Source organism: Acanthaster planci, linkage group LG01 (genome assembly GCF_054643075.1).
Source record: "Acanthaster planci isolate LZ-2023a linkage group LG01, COTS_SCS, whole genome shotgun sequence".
NCBI classification, from domain to species: domain Eukaryota; kingdom Metazoa; phylum Echinodermata; class Asteroidea; order Valvatida; family Acanthasteridae; genus Acanthaster; species Acanthaster planci.
The window spans coordinates 34,447,957-34,471,117 of record NC_141777.1 but is presented as its reverse complement, the minus strand read 5'-3'; the positions used below and the strand labels follow the sequence as shown (position 1 = coordinate 34,471,117).

The 23,161-nt window shown below is 42.6% G+C and overlaps 2 protein-coding genes across 2 annotated transcripts; one reads left to right on the top strand and one right to left on the bottom strand.

The window, feature by feature from the left end:
• Positions 1-1,149: 1,149 nt before the first annotated feature.
• Positions 1,150-17,484, bottom strand: LOC110979654 (uncharacterized). The gene is made up of 27 exons (XM_022235660.2): positions 17,180-17,484; positions 16,351-16,749; positions 15,955-16,071; positions 14,889-15,269; positions 14,073-14,189; positions 13,373-13,489; positions 12,650-13,042; positions 11,998-12,114; positions 9,942-10,073; positions 9,598-9,727; positions 9,091-9,320; positions 8,742-8,855; positions 8,107-8,472; positions 7,805-7,915; positions 7,503-7,616; positions 6,670-7,035; positions 6,086-6,208; positions 5,437-5,805; positions 5,219-5,329; positions 4,633-4,884; positions 4,275-4,398; positions 3,992-4,060; positions 3,693-3,764; positions 3,501-3,572; positions 3,247-3,318; positions 3,055-3,138; positions 1,150-2,910 (listed from the first exon to the last, which is right to left on the bottom strand). Exons 1-27 carry the CDS (start codon positions 17,319-17,321, stop codon positions 1,746-1,748), a joined length of 5,859 nt encoding a protein of 1,952 aa, XP_022091352.2. The 5' UTR covers positions 17,322-17,484; the 3' UTR covers positions 1,150-1,745.
• Positions 17,485-19,031: 1,547 nt separating this feature from the next.
• Positions 19,032-19,750, top strand: LOC147800689 (uncharacterized). Its single transcript, XM_087136139.1, has 2 exons — positions 19,032-19,285; positions 19,504-19,750. Exons 1-2 carry the CDS (start codon positions 19,032-19,034, stop codon positions 19,748-19,750), a joined length of 501 nt encoding a protein of 166 aa, XP_086992265.1.
• The last annotated feature ends 3,411 nt before the right edge of the window (positions 19,751-23,161 follow it).

The window sequence follows — 23,161 nt, the reverse complement described above, 5'->3', positions numbered from 1 at the left end:
AACATCAACACCGAGTGGTTCCTTCATTCATTTATCAACTCGTCCCAGATGATCTCAAGAACCCCCTTATAACTTTTCTCCCTGAGGCATCTGAGCAAATTAGAAGTGAAAAATGCTTGGCGTAGGCACTCAGAAATTTGCAACTAAATGAACATGAAACTCTTTGCTTCAGTGTACTGGCGTTTCTTTAATACTCTACTTCAAGCAATGACGACAGCATCTGATAGTTAATATGAATAATTAAAATAATGGTTAAACTGAATAATTATCTCAGTAGAATCAAACTAAATCAAAGTCCTCTGGCAACCAGTGTCTATGTAGGCCTAAGGGAAAGAGTTCCACATACGGACAACACATGATGCCCCTGTGCACAAACCTATGAGATTTGTCTAAAATCCCCACAGTTCTCTTAGTGAATACTTTGGAATTTCCTCAGCTAAATACCAGTTTTGGGGACATGTTATCACTTTCTGACATCTGTTATAACACTGTAAGGGAAAATTAGTGTTGTCCCTATATCGAACTCTTTCCCTTTTCCCGCGTTTTTTTCTTCTTAATATTTTTTTTGAAATAAATGTGCTCAATGGTGACTTTCCGACCTCGAACAGTCTTTTGTGTGTTTTGGGATGTTGTTTTGGATTAACCAGCGTCGGGGTCGCTAGCTGAATTTCCAGCAAAGAAGTACAAATGCACACACTGTGACTGTTGCAGTGAGTGGTAATTTAGTGTGCCTGGCGGGCTATCTTGGCCTCAGTCCCTCTCGAAGGCCTTGGTCTCGTAACGTCTGGCCTTGGTCTTGGTCTCGATCTAACCGGTCTCGACTACAACTCTCCCAGTTAAGTCCAAAATGAATGTTTGACTCTTGTAGTTTTGGAATACAGATGCATAATTTCCCTTTGAAAAGTCACAGTTTTTGAACCATCCTGCCAATGCTACATAAAAGGCGTTTAAAATGTTATCACTTAACGCCTCGTACTCTTAAAATTACTTGTAAACTATATATATTCAACGACACGATGCAGATGTGATAAAGATCGTGTTTACACATTTGGAAGATATTATATGTGTTCATAGCTAATGTATGAGACCTTGTACGATTGTTATGACAGAAATATTTAATTCAGGTAATCTATCAATACCTTTTGGTATTCATCGTCCGTTAATTACCCATGATTATTCTATACATGTAAAAGCATTTCTGCGTAGTGTACGTACGTAACCTAGACTTTGTTGTTCCATTTCAAAATAAAATGCTTTCCCAAATAATATACATTTAGAAACATTGTTTCTATTTTTAGAAACGAAATCATTTGTACTTGGTGTGTATTTTTTGAATTCTTTTTTATGAGATACATTTTTAAGGTTATTTTAATGAGATATAACTTTAAACTTGAAAATGATATATTGTGTTTCTTATTTTCTTTGAAACTTACATAGCGATGCTTAATAAAAAGTAATATATTCAATATATTAGTAACAGGTTTCAGATATTGTACAAGCATTTGCTTTTCATCTAGAATCTTCATATCATTTCTGTTATTGTGATATAATATTCGTATAAATTTTCTATTTAATGATATGGAAAATAAACTACCTAATACTGTACCTAATGCCTAGTTTTCGAAAAGATTCTCATTAAATCAACAAAGCGTCAACGAGTGTGTTGAAATAGAGGAACTAAGCATACTCCAAGATTGATGAAATAGCGTTGCTTGAATTTGTCCTCTGTAAATACAAAAGTCATTTTAGAGGTGCTTGATACTTGCACTATGCGCCTCGGACAGGATAATGCTGTTTCCTGTTTCGGAGTTGATTCTTGACGCCTTCCTCTCCTTTGAGGCAGTCTCTCTTCGCCTCTGGGAGCAAAGATCTGAGATGGTGTAGAGATAAGGATTGAGGGAGGAGTTGATCGGCAGGATGAAGACAACGATCCAAGCATAGGCCTCTGTGGGTATCACCACCACGCGGGCCTGCGCCAGGATACCCATCATGATGACTGGCATCCAGCAGACGAAATCTGTAGAGACGATGGCCGCCATCTTCAAGGCCATTCGTATTTCGTCGTCGCGGCTCTTGTGGCGTCGCACCCGCCTCACGGACCTGATAACGTTGACAAAGATGGCGATGTAGCAAGCCAGGATAAGACAGAAGCATAGCAGATTGACACCCAGGAAAAGCGCAATGGAAAAGAACCAGGAAGCGTGGGTGGCCACAGCAACTGGTATTCCTACAGTAATGTCGCTGATCCCCTGTACTTCAATCGTTTGTTGCCTTGTCTCATACTGCGTCACTTTCGTCCGAAGTGGTAACCCAATGCAGACATCAGAGAGGCCGTACACGTCTGACTGCGCGTCTGAAGACAGAACAGTGGGAACCAGTGCGACTACCGTGGTTGCAGCCCATATGCACACCGCAATGACCTTCGCCCCCTTGGGCCGAATGTGGTGAGAGCTGAAGGGAAAGACGATTGCCAAGAACCGATCGATGCTGATGAGGGTCAGGAAAAAGACCGACGCCTCACTGGCAACAATGGAGATCATTCCGGCGACCCGGCAAGGGATGCTGGCTCGCCATTCGTCAGACATCTCAAAATACCGACTGCCGAAGTACAAATCTGCACCAGCTATGATCAACATGTAGGAGCCCATGAGGGAATCTGACACTGCCAGGTTGAACACAAAGAAGGAATGAACCATTCGACTCTCTTTGCCCTGTGTCTTCTCCCGACACCGCCAAATCATCACGAAGATGTTTCCAACAAGGGCACTAACGCCCAGTATCCACATGAAGATTTTAAGGACGAGATTAGGCATGAGTTCACTGCACATAAACAATGGAGGCTCAGGTTCCAGAGTTTTACACTCAACAGAGTCAGGAAAGAAACAGCATATTCGATGATTATCGACATACCTGTAAAAAATAGGGATAAGATTTTAAGTTCATCTGATCGTTGACATCACGAAGAGATTGGGTTATGATGCATCTGGTGTTGGCAACAATACTATAGTGGAAAAGCTATCAATTATTTGGGTTGAAAAATGAGCTTAAACTTACAGTACTGAGACTTTTTGGAGCCCTCCAAATGCAGAGTCTTCAACAACTAATGGGGACAGCTCTGCTTTGTTGCGCACAAGTATTCTAGAAAGAAAAAAATCTTTCAGGGAATAATTGGAATCTGCTCAACTATTGGTTTCATTTACCAAAAAAAGTGCAAATTACTGGCAGCAGCTGTCACGAGATACTTACAGTGTTTCAACGTTTCCAAGTCCAGCGAAAGCATTGGACTCAATTTTTCTCAGCGGTACATCAAAGATTGTGCTGCATGTACAGAATACAAACGTCATATTTCGAAATGAAAACGGTTCGTTACTAAGATGATGGTAAATCAAATTCCAAATAACAGCGACACCCCAGCTAAATTATTATCGTTCGACTGAATAACCAGCACTTCCAGATGTGATTCAGAAGTGAAAATACGTTATTGCTAAGACCAATCTTACATTCCGCGGAGATTTGACAACTCTTCCATGGCAGATTCCTTAAGCTCCGTCAGCGATGTATTTGAAAGATCTCTACAAAGAAATCCAAACAGTCGTTGTGACTATTCAATACAAAACGGTCAACACCTATTCCATTTGTTTCTAGACTTTGGAACGAAATCAGGGTTTCATTCTTAAATATGTCTGACTTACAGCCACACTAAGCTATCCAGTCCATCAAAAGTGCGTTGTGGTATTTCCTTTATCTCGTTGTTCTTCAACGACCTGAAATTAAGAAAAAAAACTTAATAACAGATCAATTTGGTTCCTAGAGAGTATTTTCGTATTGAAATTGCACTGTAAAAACATTTCTCATACTTCTTTTGAAAAAAAAAGACTAAAAAGTTAAAATTATAAAATACGTACACATAGAATTAATTGCAACGAAGCGAAAAACATGAACACTGGATCCATTCTGACACTATAAAGCAACAAATAAAATTAACACTTACAGCACTTTCAGGTTTGACAGCTCTTTGAAGATCCCCCCCTCCAGACTAATATTAACTCCAGACAAATGTCTGCAGACGGACACAAAACATGAATCAATCTAATGTTGGCGACCATCACTTAAATTTCTCTCCATTTTACTCACTGTTATTTTACCAACTGAGTTTGCCAAGCGTTATTCTCACAAGATAACTACTCCCAAATTGCATTACTGTAAAACTGTGCAATCACAAGACTACTAGCCCGCTTTCCATGTTGTCGCAAAATACCTTTTTATGTACTCACAATGTGTAGGTTGTTGCCGCTATGTTCGACAGCGTAGTAGCATCCCAGCAGTTTGCACAAGACACCACAAATTCTCCTTCAACACTGTAGCTACAATCACAACCCGCAGGGCATCGCTTCCTATCTGCAACACGGTGAAACCAATAAGGTTTTTTCTGCATATTAATAGTTTGGGCCCCAAGTCAAGCACTATCCCAACTGTTCGTTCCTAACATGCTGATCCTAAGTAAATAATGCCGACTGGGGAATTTGATCATAAAGGAAAACATCAATGATAACTAGTTTGGAGCCTCCTTCATCAACATCTCTTACTGTTGCTATCACCGATAGTCATTACTACAAAAAAATGATGAATTACCACATTCTGTTTCGTCGTCTAGTTTTGGACAGTCCTGCTCTCCATTACAAACCAGAGCCGTTGGTATACACTGTGCTTGGATATTCCCATAGCTTAAAGAAGTGGATGTCAGAGCAGTGGTCCATAACGTATGCCATGAAGCTGACACGGTCATAGGTTCGTGATAGACTAAGGTAGTTGGATGAGCAGTGGTGGTGGTGTTCAATACAGATAAGTCATCACACTTGTACGACCCTGGACAGAATATTTCACCTGGAGACACCAAAACAAGTTAGGAAAGACAGCGTTGTTCCTACTACATTCACCACAAATAATGACAACGTCTTGCATCCAAAGACCCACCCCAAACACGCTGAACATCAATCTCTTGCATTGGCAGTATCATTTCTGCTTTGTAAATTACAGGCGCAGATCTAAATGATAAAACACAAATTAATTAAAATGAAATAACTAGTACAGTAATATAAATGATGATATCCTGCCAGGGTTGTTATTTATACTTATATACCTATTTGCCTGTCCGTAACAACCGGGCATTAGTTTTAAAATTCTAATGGGCCTGACCGACCCGGACAAAATTACTTACTGCAGTTGGCTTCATCTTTGTAGTTTAGACAGTCCAAGTAGCCATCACAGACAGATTCTGAACTTATACAGAACCCACTTCCACAGTGGAACTCGACATCTTTGCACACACCTGGAGGTTGCGAGAAATAAAATGAGTTATTCACTTACCACAACGTGAGTGTACTTAGTGGGCGTATTTTGAGAGCCCAGTCCTGCAGCATACTAACTTTAGCTTACCACTATGTTCACTGACATTGAGCCGATGGATTAAAATCGAGAATCCTCGGAATGCCTTGGAGTCGTCAGTCTCTAGAGTTAGCCAGACGTTTTCCGACCACACCATCGTCCGCCGAGAGATGTCCTCGCCCGTTAGAGCAAAGATACGCTCGGCGTTCAGCCCGGCGGCCACAGCCCCGCGGGTCACGTATAGGAAGTCGTAGCGGTCTTCCATGGCAAAATCGGCGATCCTCATCACGAACGAAGTCCCTTGCTCGGGCACGACTTGCCACATGCAAGCAACATGATTAGGATAGTGGTTTGGGTACGACGGCGACTGGAGCACCACAGCCTCACTGCCAACGTAAATATCCCGGGGTCCACATACACCTGGTATCAAATTTAAAACTTAACTTAGAAAACTGTTCGAATTATTGTCACTGTGTGTAAGCAGTTGTTGGTAAACATTTATCCCTTCCTGTCACGAGACCTTATCTTTATTCGTTATCTTTCTTTCTTATGCACACTTCCGAAATCTCGAAATTGATATTTTCATTTATATATTTGTTCCTCAAGATATATTCGATTGAAGCCAAAACGGATTGCATGAACCTGGTTTACATATGGGTGCGAGAAGAACAAAGGAAAGATTGAGACGATGAGTTCTTACCGCAGTTGTCTTCGTCTGATCCATCTCTGCAGACTGCATATCCATCACAGACGGCATCAGCGTTAAGACAAGTCAGGCCTGTCGTTTGATGCTGACATGTGAATTCACCATGCAGACAGGTACCTGTTTATTGAAGCACAAATGTCAGAAATTAAGAGCAAATGGTGTTTTAGTATTCTTAATCACAGTCAAGGATATAAAATTATTTTCTATGGTTTAAAACATGCAAGATCCTTGACAGTTAACTTTTTCGATAGTTGCGCCGACTGCAACAAATCGGCATTTTTAAGGGGGGGGTACAATATGGGTCTATGGCGATGAAAAATCGTGCTCTAGGATTCCCGTAGACTTGATTATATCGACTGAGATCAAAAGAAAGTCTGGGTTTCTCATTAAGTAAGACTGTTGCTAGAAGAATCCTTAAATTTTTCATAACTTTTTTGCAAAATTCTTTAAAGAATTCCGCGAAATATTGCAAGAAGTCTATAAGTAAAGAGCCAAATTGGCACAGCTGAATCTCAGAGGCTACGCTGGAAATTGCTTAATGTCTGTGATATCAGCTCCAAATGAGAGACAGTACCAACCTCCAGGGATTGCTTGGGACACCGTTCCTGAAAATCCTCTCCGAGTAATGGATGCATCACTCTGGAATTTCAGCCAGATCTTGGGCCCCGTCGAAATGACCCGCGCGCTTACCAGGGCGCTGCTCAGACGAGCAATCAGCGAGTCTGCATCCGAGGGATCGTGGCCACTGCCGACAGTAAAAAAGTCTTTACCACGCTGCAGGTCAAAGTTGATGAAGTGGAGGACCACCACGGAACCCTTGTCGACTGTCACGACCCAGAAACACAGGGCCTCATTTGGGTAAGGCAGTGGATAGTTGATCGACAGTAGAGTCAGTGATGATGTTGTGTCATTGCTCAAGACAAGGTCGCTCTTCCCACAAGGATCTACATATGCGTATTGTGGAAGAAATAGCCCTCTTAGTCCCATGATCATGGCCACACGTCTTCCTATTTGGTCACATCGGCGTAGTGAAGTTGTCCGAGACACCCATCCCTTTTCTAAATTTCACAATGCAAGCCACTGATAAAAGCTGATCTGTTTGCACGATAATGATATTTTCATCAGGTACAATTAATTGATAAATTGTGGAACGGATTAGGAATGAAGGATCAAACATACAGCCATTTTGAAAGCCCTTTAACCCTCATCAACCCTCCAAGCTCTCGCAATACATCCATCTTTAATGAACAGCGTTTTAGGACATGGAGCCGGAACACAATTACCGCATCCTTATACTGTGATGTGATCAGAGAATCACAGAAACAGTCTAAAATTCTTGAGAATCAGTATGCCATCTACAATTAATGTAGTGGCAAGGCACTGAAATTATTAGAATCATTTTTGAGCTTACAACAGTTCTTCTCGTCAGACAGGTCTCCGCAATTAACTCTGCCATCGCAGATGTCATCAAGCCAGCCGATACAACGGACTTCAGGACACTGGTATTCATCCTGCGCACATGATCCTGTCAAGTAACGAGACATCAAACTCCAACTTAAGGACTGAAACAGCATTCCTATTTCGTGAATTAAACCTCAAACCGTGGAGGTAGGAAAATACCTCCATCCTCCAACTGTCAAGGTCACTTGAAGTCTTATAAAAGAATCTTGCAATCTTATCAGAGACAGCAGGATTTCGGTGTGGTGTACCTACCACAGGCAACTTCATCTCCCTGGAGCGGACACTGTGGTATCCCATCACACACCTGGTCCACAGGTATACATTTGTGTTCAAGTGGGCACGTAAACTGACCTTCGCTACATTCTGAAAGGAGCCAAAGAAATAACCGGGCAAGAGCATCTCAGAATCGACCAGATTAATGACAACGACTTCTGCGGAAAAATTTAATATACTGTTGACAATTTTCTGCTGATCTGCATGTTTTAAAGGTTAAGTATCTCAACAAAATCAAAATGTTCAATTCTTTTACAGCACTATAAGATTTGTACACTTACCGACATGCATGGTATTAAATTGTTGAAACTCAATGGCAAACCGATTATTACAGCTCTCTACCGATTCCAATTTGACCCACACGGCGCTGGTGCGAGATGCAATCGTCTGTCTTCCATGTGAGCCGGACATCACAGTGAAAACACGCTCTGCGCTTATCTCGAGACCTTCTCCGACAACCAAATAGCTGTGGTTAGAGAGGCTGAGATCTTTGATGGTGATCCTGATTGGTCGTCCCGACGAGGCAGCTACGCGCCATAGGCAGCTCTGGCCGTAAGGATAGGTGGCGGCATCTTTTTCAAAGTTTGCCTGAAGTAGGAACGGTAAGCCGTCTGTCACATTAATGGTCGATACGCCGCCGCAGTGGTCTAAAAATAAATGCAAAAGCAAAAATAAGCGATGAAATATCTATTCCCTACGTGCAGTATCTATAGTTACGACCGTGTTTGATAGACAACAGTCTTTTGATGTGGACGTGCAGGGGAAGCAGGATAAGTTTGTTTGTTCGTTCGTTTTCTGACAATTATACAGCTTAATGAGATGACCCGTCAAAAACTCAACGAAAAGCTATTTTATCCCACCCCCAAACAAGAAATGAATCACTGATGAGCTAATTTTGGTTTTATAAAGCACATACCACAGCCAAATTCGTCGGAAAAATCGCTGCACCAGGGGGCACCATCACAACGGAGCTCGGCAGTCATACACAAACCATTCGATTTGCAACGAAACTCTGACTCACGACATGTTTCTAAAAGTCAAAATAAAAACAATGATCAGCTTGTTTTGATTCGATGATGATGATATTCTCTTGCTGACATGTTAATTGAAAGTTATCTTTCATAGTGGATTACGGTACTTTAAACGTCGACTTCCCACTGTCGAAATGTTTCCACTTCGGGATGTTGACGTCTTAAGAGTATATGTCGCTGACAGTTAAAAACAGCCTGCCTCAAGGGCAATATGATTGTTTTTTTCCTACTCACTTTCATGGAACGTGCTAAATTGATACCAGAAAGATCCTCCAGACTTTACAGAGTCTCTACCGTAGAAATACATCCACACAGTGTCTGTTTTTGACAGGAAAGCACGAGGGCTGACTTTGTAGGTGTGCGTTGCTAGCCTTGATGAACGATTAGTAGGGTGAATGCCATCTCCAACACCAATTTCATCATCAAATTCGCCCATGGTTTGGTGTATCACCTCCACGAGAATCCTGTTTTGGAAAGAAATAAACACTTCCAAAGTGTCTTATCTGGTGTAGCCACGTGCACAGGTACTCCCAACTGTTCTACTGATGTACCTTAAACAAGAAATAACTGGTTATCAAACTGCACACTAACAATCCGCAGAATTAGCTAGTTTGAGCCTCGCTGGAGCATGTATCGGCTGATTGGAGATCCCTGAGCTACTACGCTGTGTTTGTTATCACCATTTTCACGTATTTGCATTAGGAGAGATGTAAATACAAGACCCGTACGCGGCTCACATACCTCTCTCCCGGAGTTGTAGTGAATATCCAGAGACAGTCTGTAGCTGGTGGAAATCCATTTGCAAATGATATGTTGTACGGTGAGTCTGGATACTCTTCGAGGTTGATGTGTCGCTGCCCACACACGTTTGCTGATAAAGAGGCAGGAAAGTGGTAAAGGTTTCATACTCTGGGTTAGGCTGGCGCTAGGTCTTCAAAAGGAAATAGATATAACTTGCCAAAAAAGAGAGAAGACAAATATGTACTTTAAATACCCACTCCGTAAAAAGATTGTCATCTTCATAGCTTGCTTGAGGAGAATTTAGTGAGGCGTTCGAAGTGGAAAAATGATGCGCTAACACTTACAGCACAATGTCTCATCTTTGTAATCACCATAACAATCGGCTTGACCATTACAAATGAGGTCTGCAGCAACACAAAACGGCATATCCTTCTCCTCAACAATCTCACATGAAAGGGCCTCACCGTCGCACTGCCCTATACATGATGAAGAACAAAACACAGGTTAGTGACTTAACGTCACAGCCGAGTTTTGAACAAATACAGTTGCGCTCAAAATTATTCATACCCTTAGGAAAATATCACACTTTTCTAAATTCTTTATTTGTAAAAGCAATTACGTCAAGTCTTCCACTATATCCTTTGTCTATTTGTTGCAATACACAAACCCACACGTGTGTTGGCTTAACTTCATTTGTATGATAGACACGGCTCGGGTTTCTTTTTTGCTTCCGGTCAAAATAATTCATTCCCCAGACAAAATCTCCAGAAAAAATGTCCTTTCATTCTACATTCATACTGCTTATTTTCACTTTCTATAGCTGCAAGAATCTTTGGCATGAAGCTATTTCAAGATGTTCCAATAGAATAAATACCTTCTTTTAATGACTCTGTGTTCAAAATTTTGATGATATGCCATCTTCCCCAAAGAGTATACCTCATATTGCTCGGAAATTTCCTTTCAGCCGTTGCCTTCTTTATGGCTATTCAAAGAAACTTTTTCATATCATTTTCAGTTACTCGTCACCATGGCCAAGAAGGAGGAACTCAGTGAGGATATACACGCCAGCGTATCATGAACAGCCATAAAGAAGGCAACGGCTAAAAGGAAATTTCCGAGCAATGTGAGGTCCCTAGTTGCAACAGTTCAGCTTATCATCGGGAAGCATAAGAGGTTGAAAAAACCTCAATGGGCATGGCAGGAAGGGCAAAGTATCTCCTAGACTCGCCAGAAAAAATCTGCCGGGAGGCTTACAACAACCCACGGGTCATAGGGCTTAATTGATACCCTTGACAAGGCAGGGACAAAGTCGTCACGGGCAACCATCCAGCGAGTATTGCGCAAAGGAGGTCTCCACGGACGCAGGCCCAGGAAAACACCACTTCACAGGAAGAAATATAAGAAGGCTTGTCTGGCATTTGCTAGAGCACATCTGTACCAAAATCCTTCCTTTTGGTCATCTGTCCTGTGGTCTGATGAAACAAAGATGTAGTTGTATGGCCACATGGATATTGCCTAAGTCTGCTGGAAGCAAGGTGAAACATTACAAGCCGAAGAAAACAGACCCAACCGTAAAGCATGGTGGTGGCAAACATTATGCCATGAGGTTGCTTTTCTGCTAGTGGCACCAGGAACCTCATTAAGATACAGGGCATCATGAAAAAGGAGGATTATATCAAGATCCTTGATAACGACGTGAAAGCGTCTGCTGAGAAACTCGAGCTTGGACCTGATTGGACGTACCAGCAGGACAATGACCCCAAGCACACTGCCAAGGTATTAAAGTAGTGGTTCAAGGACAATGGTGGCCATGCACTGGAATGAGCATGCGTGTCGAAGTCCTGATCTAAATCAAATAGAAAATCTGTGGAGGGAGCCGAAGACTGGAGTGATGGCCAGGAGACCATCCAACCTGACCCAGCTGGAGGCTTTCGCCAAGGAAGAGTGGGCCAACTTCCAACAGGAGACATGCAGATAAAGCTTGTGGACGATACTTATAGGAACCGTCTTGAACCAACTTAGGCCTATGTAAACCTGGGGTGTGAATAATTTTTACCAGGAGCAAAAAAGAAACCCGAGCCGTATCTATTATTATGCAAAGGAATGTTTAGCCAACACACATGTAGGTTTGTGTATTGCAACAAAAGATAAAGTAGAAGTACCAACATAATAACTTTTACAAATGAAGAATTTAGAAACGTATCTTATTTTCTACTGGGTAAGAATAATTTTGAGCTCAACATACATCTTTAATTAAAATCAAATTACCCATTATGAAACACCATATGATACTTTAACATTCCGAGGCTGTTCATGAATAGTAAAACACTACCATCAGGAAAAATAGTTCATGAAAATTTAGCGCGCGTAAGATTTGAATAATAATGTAGCAGCACGTACCACATGAATATTCATCAGAGTTGTCCCAGCAATTGACGATGCCGTCGCACTTTTCGAAGGCTTGGATACACTGCAGTCCGCTGTCGCACGCGACTTGGCCATCGATGGAACAATTCACTGAAATCGTATACGGAAAACGTCAACTTCCTTTATTCATGGCTCACTGGTATGATAGCCAGGGTGCACGTGCTAAACACAGGTCGGTCGTGCTCAATTACTTAACTATGGCTAGAATTAAGACGAGCTGCTAGTAACCGGCTTCGTTCATTTCCCACAGTCAAGTTATGCCGACGAAGCCTCTTTGTCATTGCTGTTATTCCTATAGTCGTATGCTGATGAGAACCCATTCCAGCGGGTGAAACTTGCCAGTGCAGCCTCATACTCAAGCAAGGTGCCCATTTCACGAATGGGGACTACTCGCTCAGGGCTTCACAAAGAGAAGAATCAGTTGTGGTAGTCCTCAAATGTGCCCTGGGCAGCATGTCGAAAATAGCTTTAATATGTCTAGATTGTCTGTTGCAGAATAATGACAATTTGAATTTCATGATACCAAATTTAAGCCAATATTTTTTTAATTTAGGCCATTCGCAAAGACAGCTGGTTTTTGACAGAACAGATCTTATTGAATTTGTAGTGTTGAGCAATGACTTACCATCGCGTTCGAAAGCAGTGAGTTCCAAGGCAAAGTGCGGATCTGGTACGCCGTGGAGGGAATTCTCCGAGGGCGCGTTGTTTAATTCCTCCATCGTCACCCAGATCTCGCGACCTTGTGACGTAGCGACCAGCGGCGCCGTGCCCCCTCGCCGCTCCCAGATAACCCGGCTCCGTCTCCGGCTGACCCTCGCTCCTTCCCCGACTCTCAGAACGGCGTTGAAGTTCAAGCGGATGCTTACTGTCCGGATGAGGATTTTTGTAGCTGGTGGCGGGGCCGTGATCAGCCAAACACAGGCGATCCTAATGGGATATGACGACGGGTAATAGGGAGATGTCAGCAGATAGGTGCTGGTTGGTTGAAGGTTGATTCTGACGTCCCCGCACGAAGGTGCTGCAGAGATAAAGCAGGAAATTTGTGTTTTAATATGAAAGTGTCGTTTTCTATGATCAGCCAAAATATTTCCTACTGAGGGGGATTTTTGTCCTCTCCGGCTTATTATGCCAAATTTCAAACGTGTCGTGTGTTTTTTTATGCTTCTGCGTTTCACCCAAATGGCCTGTCACTTCTGTATTCGTGGAAACAAAAATCATTAAAATTATGTGCAAAGCCTTCAGCTTTCCAAGTATCAAGTTCAGTTTCCAAGTAGGTGACCCAGTTTAATGAGGTGTCTGCTGAAAGAGTTGTGAGGAAGGCTGAAGGCGCTTTTCGGCTGGCACCTACCGCATCCGAACTCGTCTCGGAAGTCCAGACAGCTTCCGTAGCCGTCACAAACGAATCGTCCCTCAAGACACCAATCCGAAGCTCCTACCCCACAAGAAAATTGACCACGACACATCTCTGCAAAAAGGAAAGCAGATGCCGTTATTTCCTGGCCCGTAAACCCGTTCCGGCGGGATGAGAACTCAAGACCTTCACAATATCATGAAAGTGCTTCACAACACAGAACCGACATCTCTCGATTTCTGCGCATCAGATACATTTGATTTATTAGATTATCTGTTTGTTCATTTGTTTGTTTCTTCAAAGATTCACCGTCCTGTTTAGGGAGGGTATACTTATACAGTTGTCCATTTGAAATGTTCTTCACCAGAAATGCAAGATATTTTAGTAGAGTGCTGCCGTGACTAGGGTACCCTCTAAATGCAAAAGAGTGAAAAACTCTCTCTCAAGAAGAGCGAGTCCCTTTTAAAACCTGTGCAAAGGAGTGGATTTTTGAGGGACTCACTGCTTATGAGAGTGACTTTTTCCCTTACATAAGCGCACATCCGGAAAGAGTGTATATGTCTTCCCCCTTTAGAATCAGCGGAGTGCACGGAAAACCCCATAGTTTCCATAAGGTAAGTCTGCCGGTGACAGCTCAAAGAAATGATGCGCGATCAGCGACAATTGGTGACGATTTAGGTAAAAGCGAAAGGTTTACCCGAACAGGCGAATTCGTCGGTGAAGTCCTCGCAGTCCGGTATACCGTCGCACCTTTTGCTTCCATTGATGCACTCGGTTCCCGTGGTGCATAAAAAGTCCCCATCGCTGCATTCCACTGTCGAGAAACAGAGATTGGGAAGTGCTTTAATATGCATCTGTGCAAGTAGGAGAAAGGAAAGTGTCACATAAAACACTGCTTTGGCACGTGAAAGATATGAGTTAAACTAATGGTTATCACTATTCACTGTGCTGTTATTTGAGGACACCTATGAATCTAACCTTGTGATGTGAATTTGCACTTTTGAATACTGTGTATAGGATAAGATATCAATGCGTAATGGTTTTTCAGAATTTAACAAATAAGTTTTCCTTTATAGGCACCTATGTAGGCACCTATACTTGTTTTACTGTGTAACGGTCCATTTATTCTCTTCGCAACAAGTATACGTTTTGCTCATCCTTTATAACAATAAACATTTGGTAACTCGATAGAGGCATTGTGTACTTTTTGACACAACGACTAGAAGTGAGACTGGTGGAGAATGAAATACCCACTCAATAACCATTAGAGGTTTTGAGGGCCCCTACAGCAGAGTAGCATGCATGGGGATGGACTCGTGTTCGCCTGAAAGCTTCCCGTAGAATACAAATTCTTGTGTTCTTCATCGACTTTCATACAAAAAACACCGTCACGATAAACTCGGGATTTGTTGTTATTTTAAATTAGATTGAAGTTTCCTGGACTGGCCATGCACAGCTGAATGGTCTTAAAAGCAAGTGGTTTTTATTATCATGTAACGAACTCATCATTTACATGTATCGGTCTTGCTGATGGCATGAGCTTGAAAGGAGAAAGCAGACGGCTCATACAAGCCCCACACCGCGTGCATGAAAAACACCCATATGGTGGAATTGGATATTTTGAGGGAGCGAGGAATGGAAGCGACGCTCGTGAAGGCGCTAAAAAAGACGACATTCTCCAGCCCTGAACGGGCTGCATAAGAGAACTCTGCCGTTGCAACGACGAAGACGACATTCCTAGACAGCTGGTAGCTGGAAAACCTGAGAAGGATGTCGCTGGACGATGGTGCACGGATCACCCAGGTACAGATAAAGCTGTTGGTGGAGTTTGGGCTCGATATGTTGAGCTGTTGACCGGGGGTGAGGTCGAGGTTCGTCGGGCCACACACCTCCTCTGCCCACACAAGGCATATTAGGTGCCGAGGAAGAAGAAAAGAAGTTTTTATTTCAAAACACGCACGGACCTGATTATGGATACTCGGTGTAAAAAAAAAACAAAAAAACAAAAAACAAAAACCAACGAATAGGCCTACCGCTTTTAAAAAAGAGGCAAGGGGTATTCCCTTTCACATAATTTGTACCATCTTTAAATAAAATTCCTATACCAGTATTACAGTTAGAACTGCTTCTTTAATTCCAATTAAAAAGCACACTGTGTACAAAAAGGTCTTCCAAAATGTTGGGCTAACGAAACAACTTTGTCAATATGGTGACGGGCAAACTGCAGACAGGTGTTTATTTCCTGACCCTCTCCGTCATGCCTCGCTTGATGTTTGTGGTTTCGTGTAATGAGAAACATGCGTTTAATTTACGTAGACCGGAAGACTAAAGAGAGTGCATTGGATCCAAGCATGCACTTTTTGAAACGTTTTGAAAATTCATCAACAGAAATATCAAAAAGCCACCATTGCACAACTCGTTTGTCATGTTGTAAGCATATCCGTTACAAACTAACAACGCACGTGCGACCTCTGTTCACTTGCAATGGCTCCGCAAAATGGACCAAAAATAATGCTGAGTTGATTTGGACAGGCGATGCATCCCCCATACTGCTCTTCAATAAAGGAAAACCGCCTTACCACAATCCGTCTCGTCCACCCACTGGTTACGACAATCAATCTTTCTATCGCAGATGGCAGTGGGGTGGATGCACACTACGTAGCTAACTTCTCTGCAAAACATGTCTTTTCTGCAATCTGCAGCAGTGGGTTAAAAATGCAAGCTACTAGAAACCTGACATGAGATTTTTAGAAAAACATGCAGAAAGTATACAGCACGCATGTAAAAGTATAAAATTGAATTAAGTGTTCTAAACAACTTTCATACTTTCAGAAATTTTTTTTTATGTTATAAATATTATAATATATCAACCATAATAAAAAGGAAGACTTGTAATTATAGTGTTTGAATTTCAAAAATTTAAATTAAATAAAACACTGCGTGTTTATCATTATTTGGCATCCTCTAAGGCTTACCTGTTTCATTGGTAAGTGACAGTCTTGCTTGAAATTCATGACTTTGGTTCAGATGTTCCTCTTCACCAGTCCACGAGTATTCTGCTTTCAGCCGTAACTCGTGGGCAGCGGGGACAAAAACGCGACGCTGGACCTCCCGGGACAAGGGGAACCATTCCCCGTCAGGCGAGAGAGCAAAGTGCACGGCAAACTGTTCAGCGTTTGCCGAAGTAGTCAGATCGGTGACCTCAATGGATATCCAAGGACTGATGCTTGCGTTTCCAATGCTCCGGACTTCCCATATTATCGACGAGGACGTGCAGTTTGTGGGCGACTGAGGAAAATCTGCTGTCGACACGAAGCCAGCCTCACTCTCGCTTATGTTGACGGGTACAGCGAGTTCATCAACGCAGGCATGTCCTACAGCGAAAACAGCTTTCCGTTAGAAAAGGTGTACGAAAGGATTTTACCTTTCTTCAACATGGCCATTTAGTTAATACTATGTACAATACAATGAATTTAGCCGCGTCCTTTACCTGCATCCAAACATGTAATGAGTGCCCTCTGATTTGAAATTTGAAAACAAGAAGATGAAATACAAATATTATTGTTGCTTAATGTAATGTTCAAATATAACAGTATTTTGTGGGCACCATTTTTGAGGGGACATACTCAGTGGTATGGCCAGGCTCTTCTCACTCCTTACCACCCCCCTCTCCCGCTTTGCCACGAGACACACTCAATAATGAGCTCAGTCAATTAAGTCAGGCTGATTGAAATTGAAATTCTCCTTCCAAGTAGGCCTAAAGAGTATTCCCGCACATTCTGTGGTTAACACTGCAAGACTCACCACATTTAAATGCAGTAAAAGCTGAAAGAAATACAACCTGAAGCCAATGGACGCGTTTCCTTTGAACTAGCATTGCTGGTTTGCGCATGAAAATGTCATTCAGAGCCGATGTGCTTTTGTTTCCCTGCACCAGTTTTGCCATAAACTCTTTTGCTTAGTCTTCGGCTCTAGGCAGTAGTCCAGAACAAAGATCGTGCCATACGTGGTACAAAAAGTCATCCACACCTGTTGGCGCCTACTTCGTACATTCATAAGACACTTGACCACGAACAAAATGGTAGATGCTCCATGTTTAACCGCGTAAGTTCGAATGACGCACATGCACACGTATAGCCCGTTTACATCTCACTAATAACAGTGGAAAGCTGCTGGTTGCAGCGTCAAGCTGAATCATACGACTGCCTAAAACAGACATAACGTAGGTATAATTTGAATTTCAAATACAAGGATCTAAGCAACCTGGCCTAAGGAGAGGTCCCTCATTATGCACATTACATAAATATAATTTATTCATTTTAAATCGACGAAAGCAGGAAGGCCTTGAACGTTGATTGTCAGAATGCACTTTAAATTGTTCGGCATATGGGCCCTGCGGGTATAAAATTGTTACCAGATCCATAAAAAGAAGTTGAGACCCCCCCGGAATGCTACACAATACCATTCCATTCAACGACTCCTTTCTTAACTTCAGGATCACCTAATGCAAGCTCTATGGCGGAATATATGAAGTGGAACAAAAAAATGATGACTTCATATGCAGGCAGTTCTCTTGCAGTAGACTTATGATGGTGAAAGTCCGAGTAACACCTCAGTAAACCATAATAATGTGCATTTCTTGTGGATGATTTGTGCTCTGAATGGACCCTTGTCTTTTTAATGCTACGAGTTTTTACCCTGATCAGTGCACTCCGAATCGGCAGGTCTATATCCGTGTGTTGTGCATACAGACTAATGTGGGCCTATGATGAGCCAGTAAGTTTATTACATGGGCCTAATAGTTAGGTCGCTGGGGAGTTTTGTCCGCGAAGCTTCACTCCGTGTGCATGTTTAAATTTGCCAACGTACACTGTGCATGAGATTGCTTAGCCCTGCTGGCCTACAGCACCGCAACTGTAGCCTTTCTGAAGTTCGTTTTTGTTATCGTGGTCATAATAGGCTACTCCAATAATTATCCCAACTGCTTCAAGGATGAAGAGCTCATAATCAGCAAATAGATCATGGGTTATATTTATTTAGTATCATTATTGGCCTGACACAATTGCCTACCATCAATGCCATCCCCGTAGTTAAGGCTTACTTATAGACCTTAAAGGTATACAGAGGGTGTAATGTACTGTAACAAATACAAACTATATGTATCAGGTGTACAGGTGTCTTTCTTTAATTCCTTGTATAGCCTCACCAAGAAGGGCCCCCAGTTTTACCATACATCAAATTAACCTTACGTCTTATTATTTTACTCGGGATTATTGGGAGCTCAAGAACCATGTGGAGCTCATTAACCCCGTCCACCCTGGGTCGGAACCATTCACTGGCATGTTACCGCAACTACACTATAAAAACGCTGGACAACTTTTCGGCCCAACGTTAGGTTCCAGGTGAATCACGTAACTGTTGGGCGGAAAGATCAAAACGCTGGTTGAAAGAAATGGTTCCAAAAATAATATTTTCTACAACTGTTGCGTAAAATTAGACAAGTTTGCCAATATTTTAGGAGAAAATCAACGCAGTTGGGTAACCTAGCTGTTTGCCCAACAATTTTGCGATTCACCTGCTACCTAACGCTGGGTTAAAAATTGCCCAAATCGCCAAAATCTTTCGCCCCTCAGTGGGAAACACCGAACACCACGTCATGAGCTCGGACCAGTTTGCTGCCATCATCCAAGACCTCACCCTCCAGCCAGACGACGTCATGGTCAGCTTTGATGTCGTCTCCCTGTTCACCAATGTCCCCACCTCCTACGCCGCCAAAATCGTCAAGGCCAAACTTGTATCAGACCCTGCCCTCAAGGACCCCACAGACCTCACTCCAGAACAGCTGCACGACCTGCTCCTCACCAATGTTAACTCATCGAGCTTCCGCTGGCGGGAAAAATTCTTCAAACAGTCAGCTGGAACCTCCATGGGATCTCCTATATCCCTGGTTCTGGCTGACATGTTCATGGAGGAATTTGAGCAGCTCGCCATAACCACAGACCCAAAGTTTTGTTTCCAATATATGGACGACACTTTCGTCATTTAGCATCATGGGCAGGACAACCTTCGACTCTTTCTGGAACACCTCAACGGGCTTCACAGCAGCATCCGTGTTTACCATGGAACAGGAACGTAATGGCAAAATTTCGTTTCTTGATTGAGGTGATCAGAAAGGAGGACGGCAGCCTATCCCGCACAGTCTACCGCAAGCCCACCCACACGGACAGATACCTTCACAGTACGTCCTTCCACCACCTCAAGATCAAGTCGTCTGTCAACCGGGCCCTTGTCCGCAGGGCATACAATATCTGCGACAAAAAATTCCTCAGGCAAGAACTCCACAACATCACCGCAGCACTGCAACGTAACGGATAGAAGCCCAGCCAAGTCAAGACACAAGATCTTAGATCTACTTCCGGCTGAAGGGTCTCCTTTACCCAAAGCCAACTAGTTAGGGCCCCTAGTTCCATCACCCTCCCCTACTTAGGCAGTACTTCCCGTCACATCCAGAGTTTTCTCCACAAGCACGGTATTCGAGTTTTCCACACAGCCCCACTGCAGACGTTGCACAACCTGCTCACCTCGCACAAGGACCAGCGGCAGAACCCCCATCGTAGACCAGGGGTGTACAGAATTCCTTGCCAATGTGGCAAAGTGTACATCAGCGAGACGGGCAGGGACCTTCCTACCCTACTCAACGAGCACAAAGCTCATGGTAGGAAGGGAGAGCTTGAAAAGTCGTCGATAATTAAGCACTCCCACACTGAAGATCATCAGATCAACTGGAGTCAAGCTGAACTCATCACCAGCATCGGACGATGGTATCCCCGCCGCATCGAGAAGCCATGGAAATCATCAAGCATGACACAGTTCCCAAAGACATCGGCTTCAGCATCAGCAATATCTGGCACCCCGTCCTCACAGCCCAGTTCAATGGGTCTCCTATACCCTAGGACTCCCCAGTTAGGTTCCCCCCTTAGCTAGCCTATGGGTCTTCTCTACCCTTGGCACCCAGATGCTTACTCTCCCACTGTCGACTTCAACTGACACAGACTCAGGTCATGCAATACCAGGATCCAGAGCAGCACCCATTGTTCCCACCTTCATTGTTACCGCCTCAACGCTTCACCGAGCTAACCCCTACATCTGGATCCTTCTCTACACCATACAAGCTCCACTCCCAGTCAGAATCCTGCAGTCTTCTCAAGAAGACATACTCAACCGCAATCATTTTACTCATCGCAATTTAGTATCACATGTTAACTGAAAGTGCATGCAGTAAGAGGAAGATTACAAGACAGCTTCGTTTCCTATCTATCAATAAACCTATAGACAACCTTCATTGCAGAGCTAGGAATATGATACAGACAGGTAGAGTCCTTTTATCCAACACGAATGGGTTCCCATACGAAAAATTCAAGAGTTACGGTGCAAGATGACCGAAGAGGTCAACACAGCAGGTAACGCTGACAACAGGTCAAGACCATCGGATCTTTCCACCAATAGATTCATAATTAATAAACATTATTATAATAATGATTTTTCAATTGTAATTTTAAACTTCTTAAGCACACATGCGTATAAATGACCGTGGCGGCATCAAGCGTAAAAATGTTATTTTACACTCAAGTACTCCGGAATGTTTTTGTTTGACTTTTTTCCTCTGATTATCCCCTTGAATCATCGTAACTGCTGTTTTCTGGTCTAAGTAGGTATTTAGGAGAACGAAAGAAGACCTAAAAACTTGTTTCTGTCCCAAGCGCACGATGCTGGGAAGTGATTATAAAAGGTGCTCTTTTGTTTTTAATGTTTTAGTTTATGAATACCCCAACATGACTTTGGCTGGCTTAATAATTGTTTTTACATGTAGTGAAAAAATGTTCAAGAGCATTGGGTTAATAAAAGTGTTGCCTTAATGATAATGTCTGTTATCTTTTCTGTTTGAAGGTATCCCGGCAATATCATACTTCAAGGCCTCCCGAGCATCTTCTCCTATAATTGAATTCTACATTCAAGTTGGAGGAGGTCCTGTGAAACCGACCATTTTGTGAGAAAAAGGAAGGAGCAAAGCATGCAAGAATAAACACGTAATCCAGCACTCAGCAAGCAAGCTTGAAACAACTTGACCAGCTCTCAGCCTGGAAGTATTAACCAACAAGCCAATCATGATTTTAATCAATGGGTAATGTTTTCCTCCATTTTGCAGATCAAGTATTTCCTTTTACCTTTCAGAATGCCCTTGAGTACAATAGGGAGAGAGGTGATGCTATGCAGCCAGTCTATGTCCTGCCAGGTAACACTCCCGTTCGTAAGACCTGATCCAGTGCGGGACAGAGCGCTAACAGAAAATTAGCTAACCTGTCAATTAGAAGAATAAAATCTTGTGGAAAATTTTTAAGGGTTGCCAAAAGGTCAAAATAATCTGATAAAAAAGTGGAGGGATATCCACACCCATCCATGACGCAATAATCATCTTCAACCCGAGTTTAAAATATTTTGATAAATAGCTGTGGCTGGGCTAGGTGACCAAAATTTGCCTCAAAATGGAGCTTGAGGTTTTCCTTTCCATTCTCTTCTACGCACAATCTTGGTGAGAGTCTTTAAAACAATATATCCATTCATACTAACATCCTAACTGAATAGTGATAATTTGGAAAAATTACACGTGTGGCACAAAGTAACCGAGTCCATTATTATTATGGACTGCAGTCATTCCAACCCGTTGATATACAAACAGTTATGATGGGCTTTGCCGTCTGTTTTTTTTCTCATAGTTCCCATGACGCTATATCGGGACCCGACATTGGGGGCAAGTTTCCCAATCTGAATTCAGTAAGTTAACAATGCAAACGATTTGTTTACGGTTTTTGGTACCTTGTCAAAAGAGATTAGAGGCCCTGTTTTAAATGAAAATTTAACAGAGTCATAACATTTTAACAAAAGACACGACGTCCAATAACGGAATCCAAACCTATCATTCCCAATTAAGCACTCACAAAACGTGCCAATGACTTTATCGAAGCCTAAGAGTTGAATTTGTTATTTCCATATGCTCCCAAAATTACCCTTTCCCCAGTGGAAACTTCCAAGACTTCCAAGTTATTCTGTGTACCACTGGGCAATCTGTAGTCACAACTAGGGCCCTGTATCCATTTTCTTCCCCCTTCCTAACTATTGAAGGGACGATATCAAAATCTGGAAACAGATGAAACTGTACCCGGAGCAGTCCGTTTGGGAAAGAGGCTTATTTTCATCTTCACCTACCCATTAACATGGGGCGGCCATTTTGAAATCTTGTTCAGTCTATACTTGTTACCTATTACCCTTGCCAATTGCTTCGCTGTTTAGAGTGTTAGTGTTTCACAAAAATGTCATTGTTCTTTAACCACCGTTTGCCTGTAGGAAGTAAACTGTTTCTCACAGTTTAGGGGCGGCTATGTTGCAAACTGCTTCGGTGAAGCGCGCCCTTCCTGGCCAGATATCTAGTAGCGCACGCGACACATTTTTCCCAACATGTCGGGAGGTGGATTGGATGGTGAGTTTCGTGCCTTTTTGTTTGTAATGATGACATTTCAAAATACTTAAGAAACCTTAAAATCATTTACTTATTGAGCCTTATCAATGAAGCTAAATATAAGCATTTATTTTCCATTCAATACTTTTGTAAAATGGGGTTTCGATCGGCGGAGTGTCGGAAATAGACGTAGTTCTGTTTATTTTCGCCCCATAACCTTAACCATGTGCAAGTATACTTATCAGCGGGTTAAGATCATTAATTTCTTGCTC

Excerpts from the sequence above, each read along its gene's own strand:
- LOC110979654 (XM_022235660.2), bottom strand. The coding sequence starts at position 17,321 with ATGGCAAAACTGGTGCAGGGAAACAAAAGCACATCGGCTCTGAATGAC. Across the intron at positions 14,190-14,888 it reads CATCAGCAAGACCGATACAT|TGGAATGCAGCGATGGGGAC; the intron begins GTAAATGATGAG and ends GTTTCTCGACAG. Across the intron at positions 3,573-3,692 it reads CTGGATAGCTTAGTGTGGCT|AGATCTTTCAAATACATCGC; the intron begins GTAAGTCAGACA and ends ATTTCTTTGTAG.
- LOC147800689 (XM_087136139.1), top strand. The coding sequence starts at position 19,032 with ATGAGCTCGGACCAGTTTGCTGCCATCATCCAAGACCTCACCCTCCAG. Across the intron at positions 19,286-19,503 it reads CGGGAAAAATTCTTCAAACA|GAACGTAATGGCAAAATTTC; the intron begins GTCAGCTGGAAC and ends ACCATGGAACAG.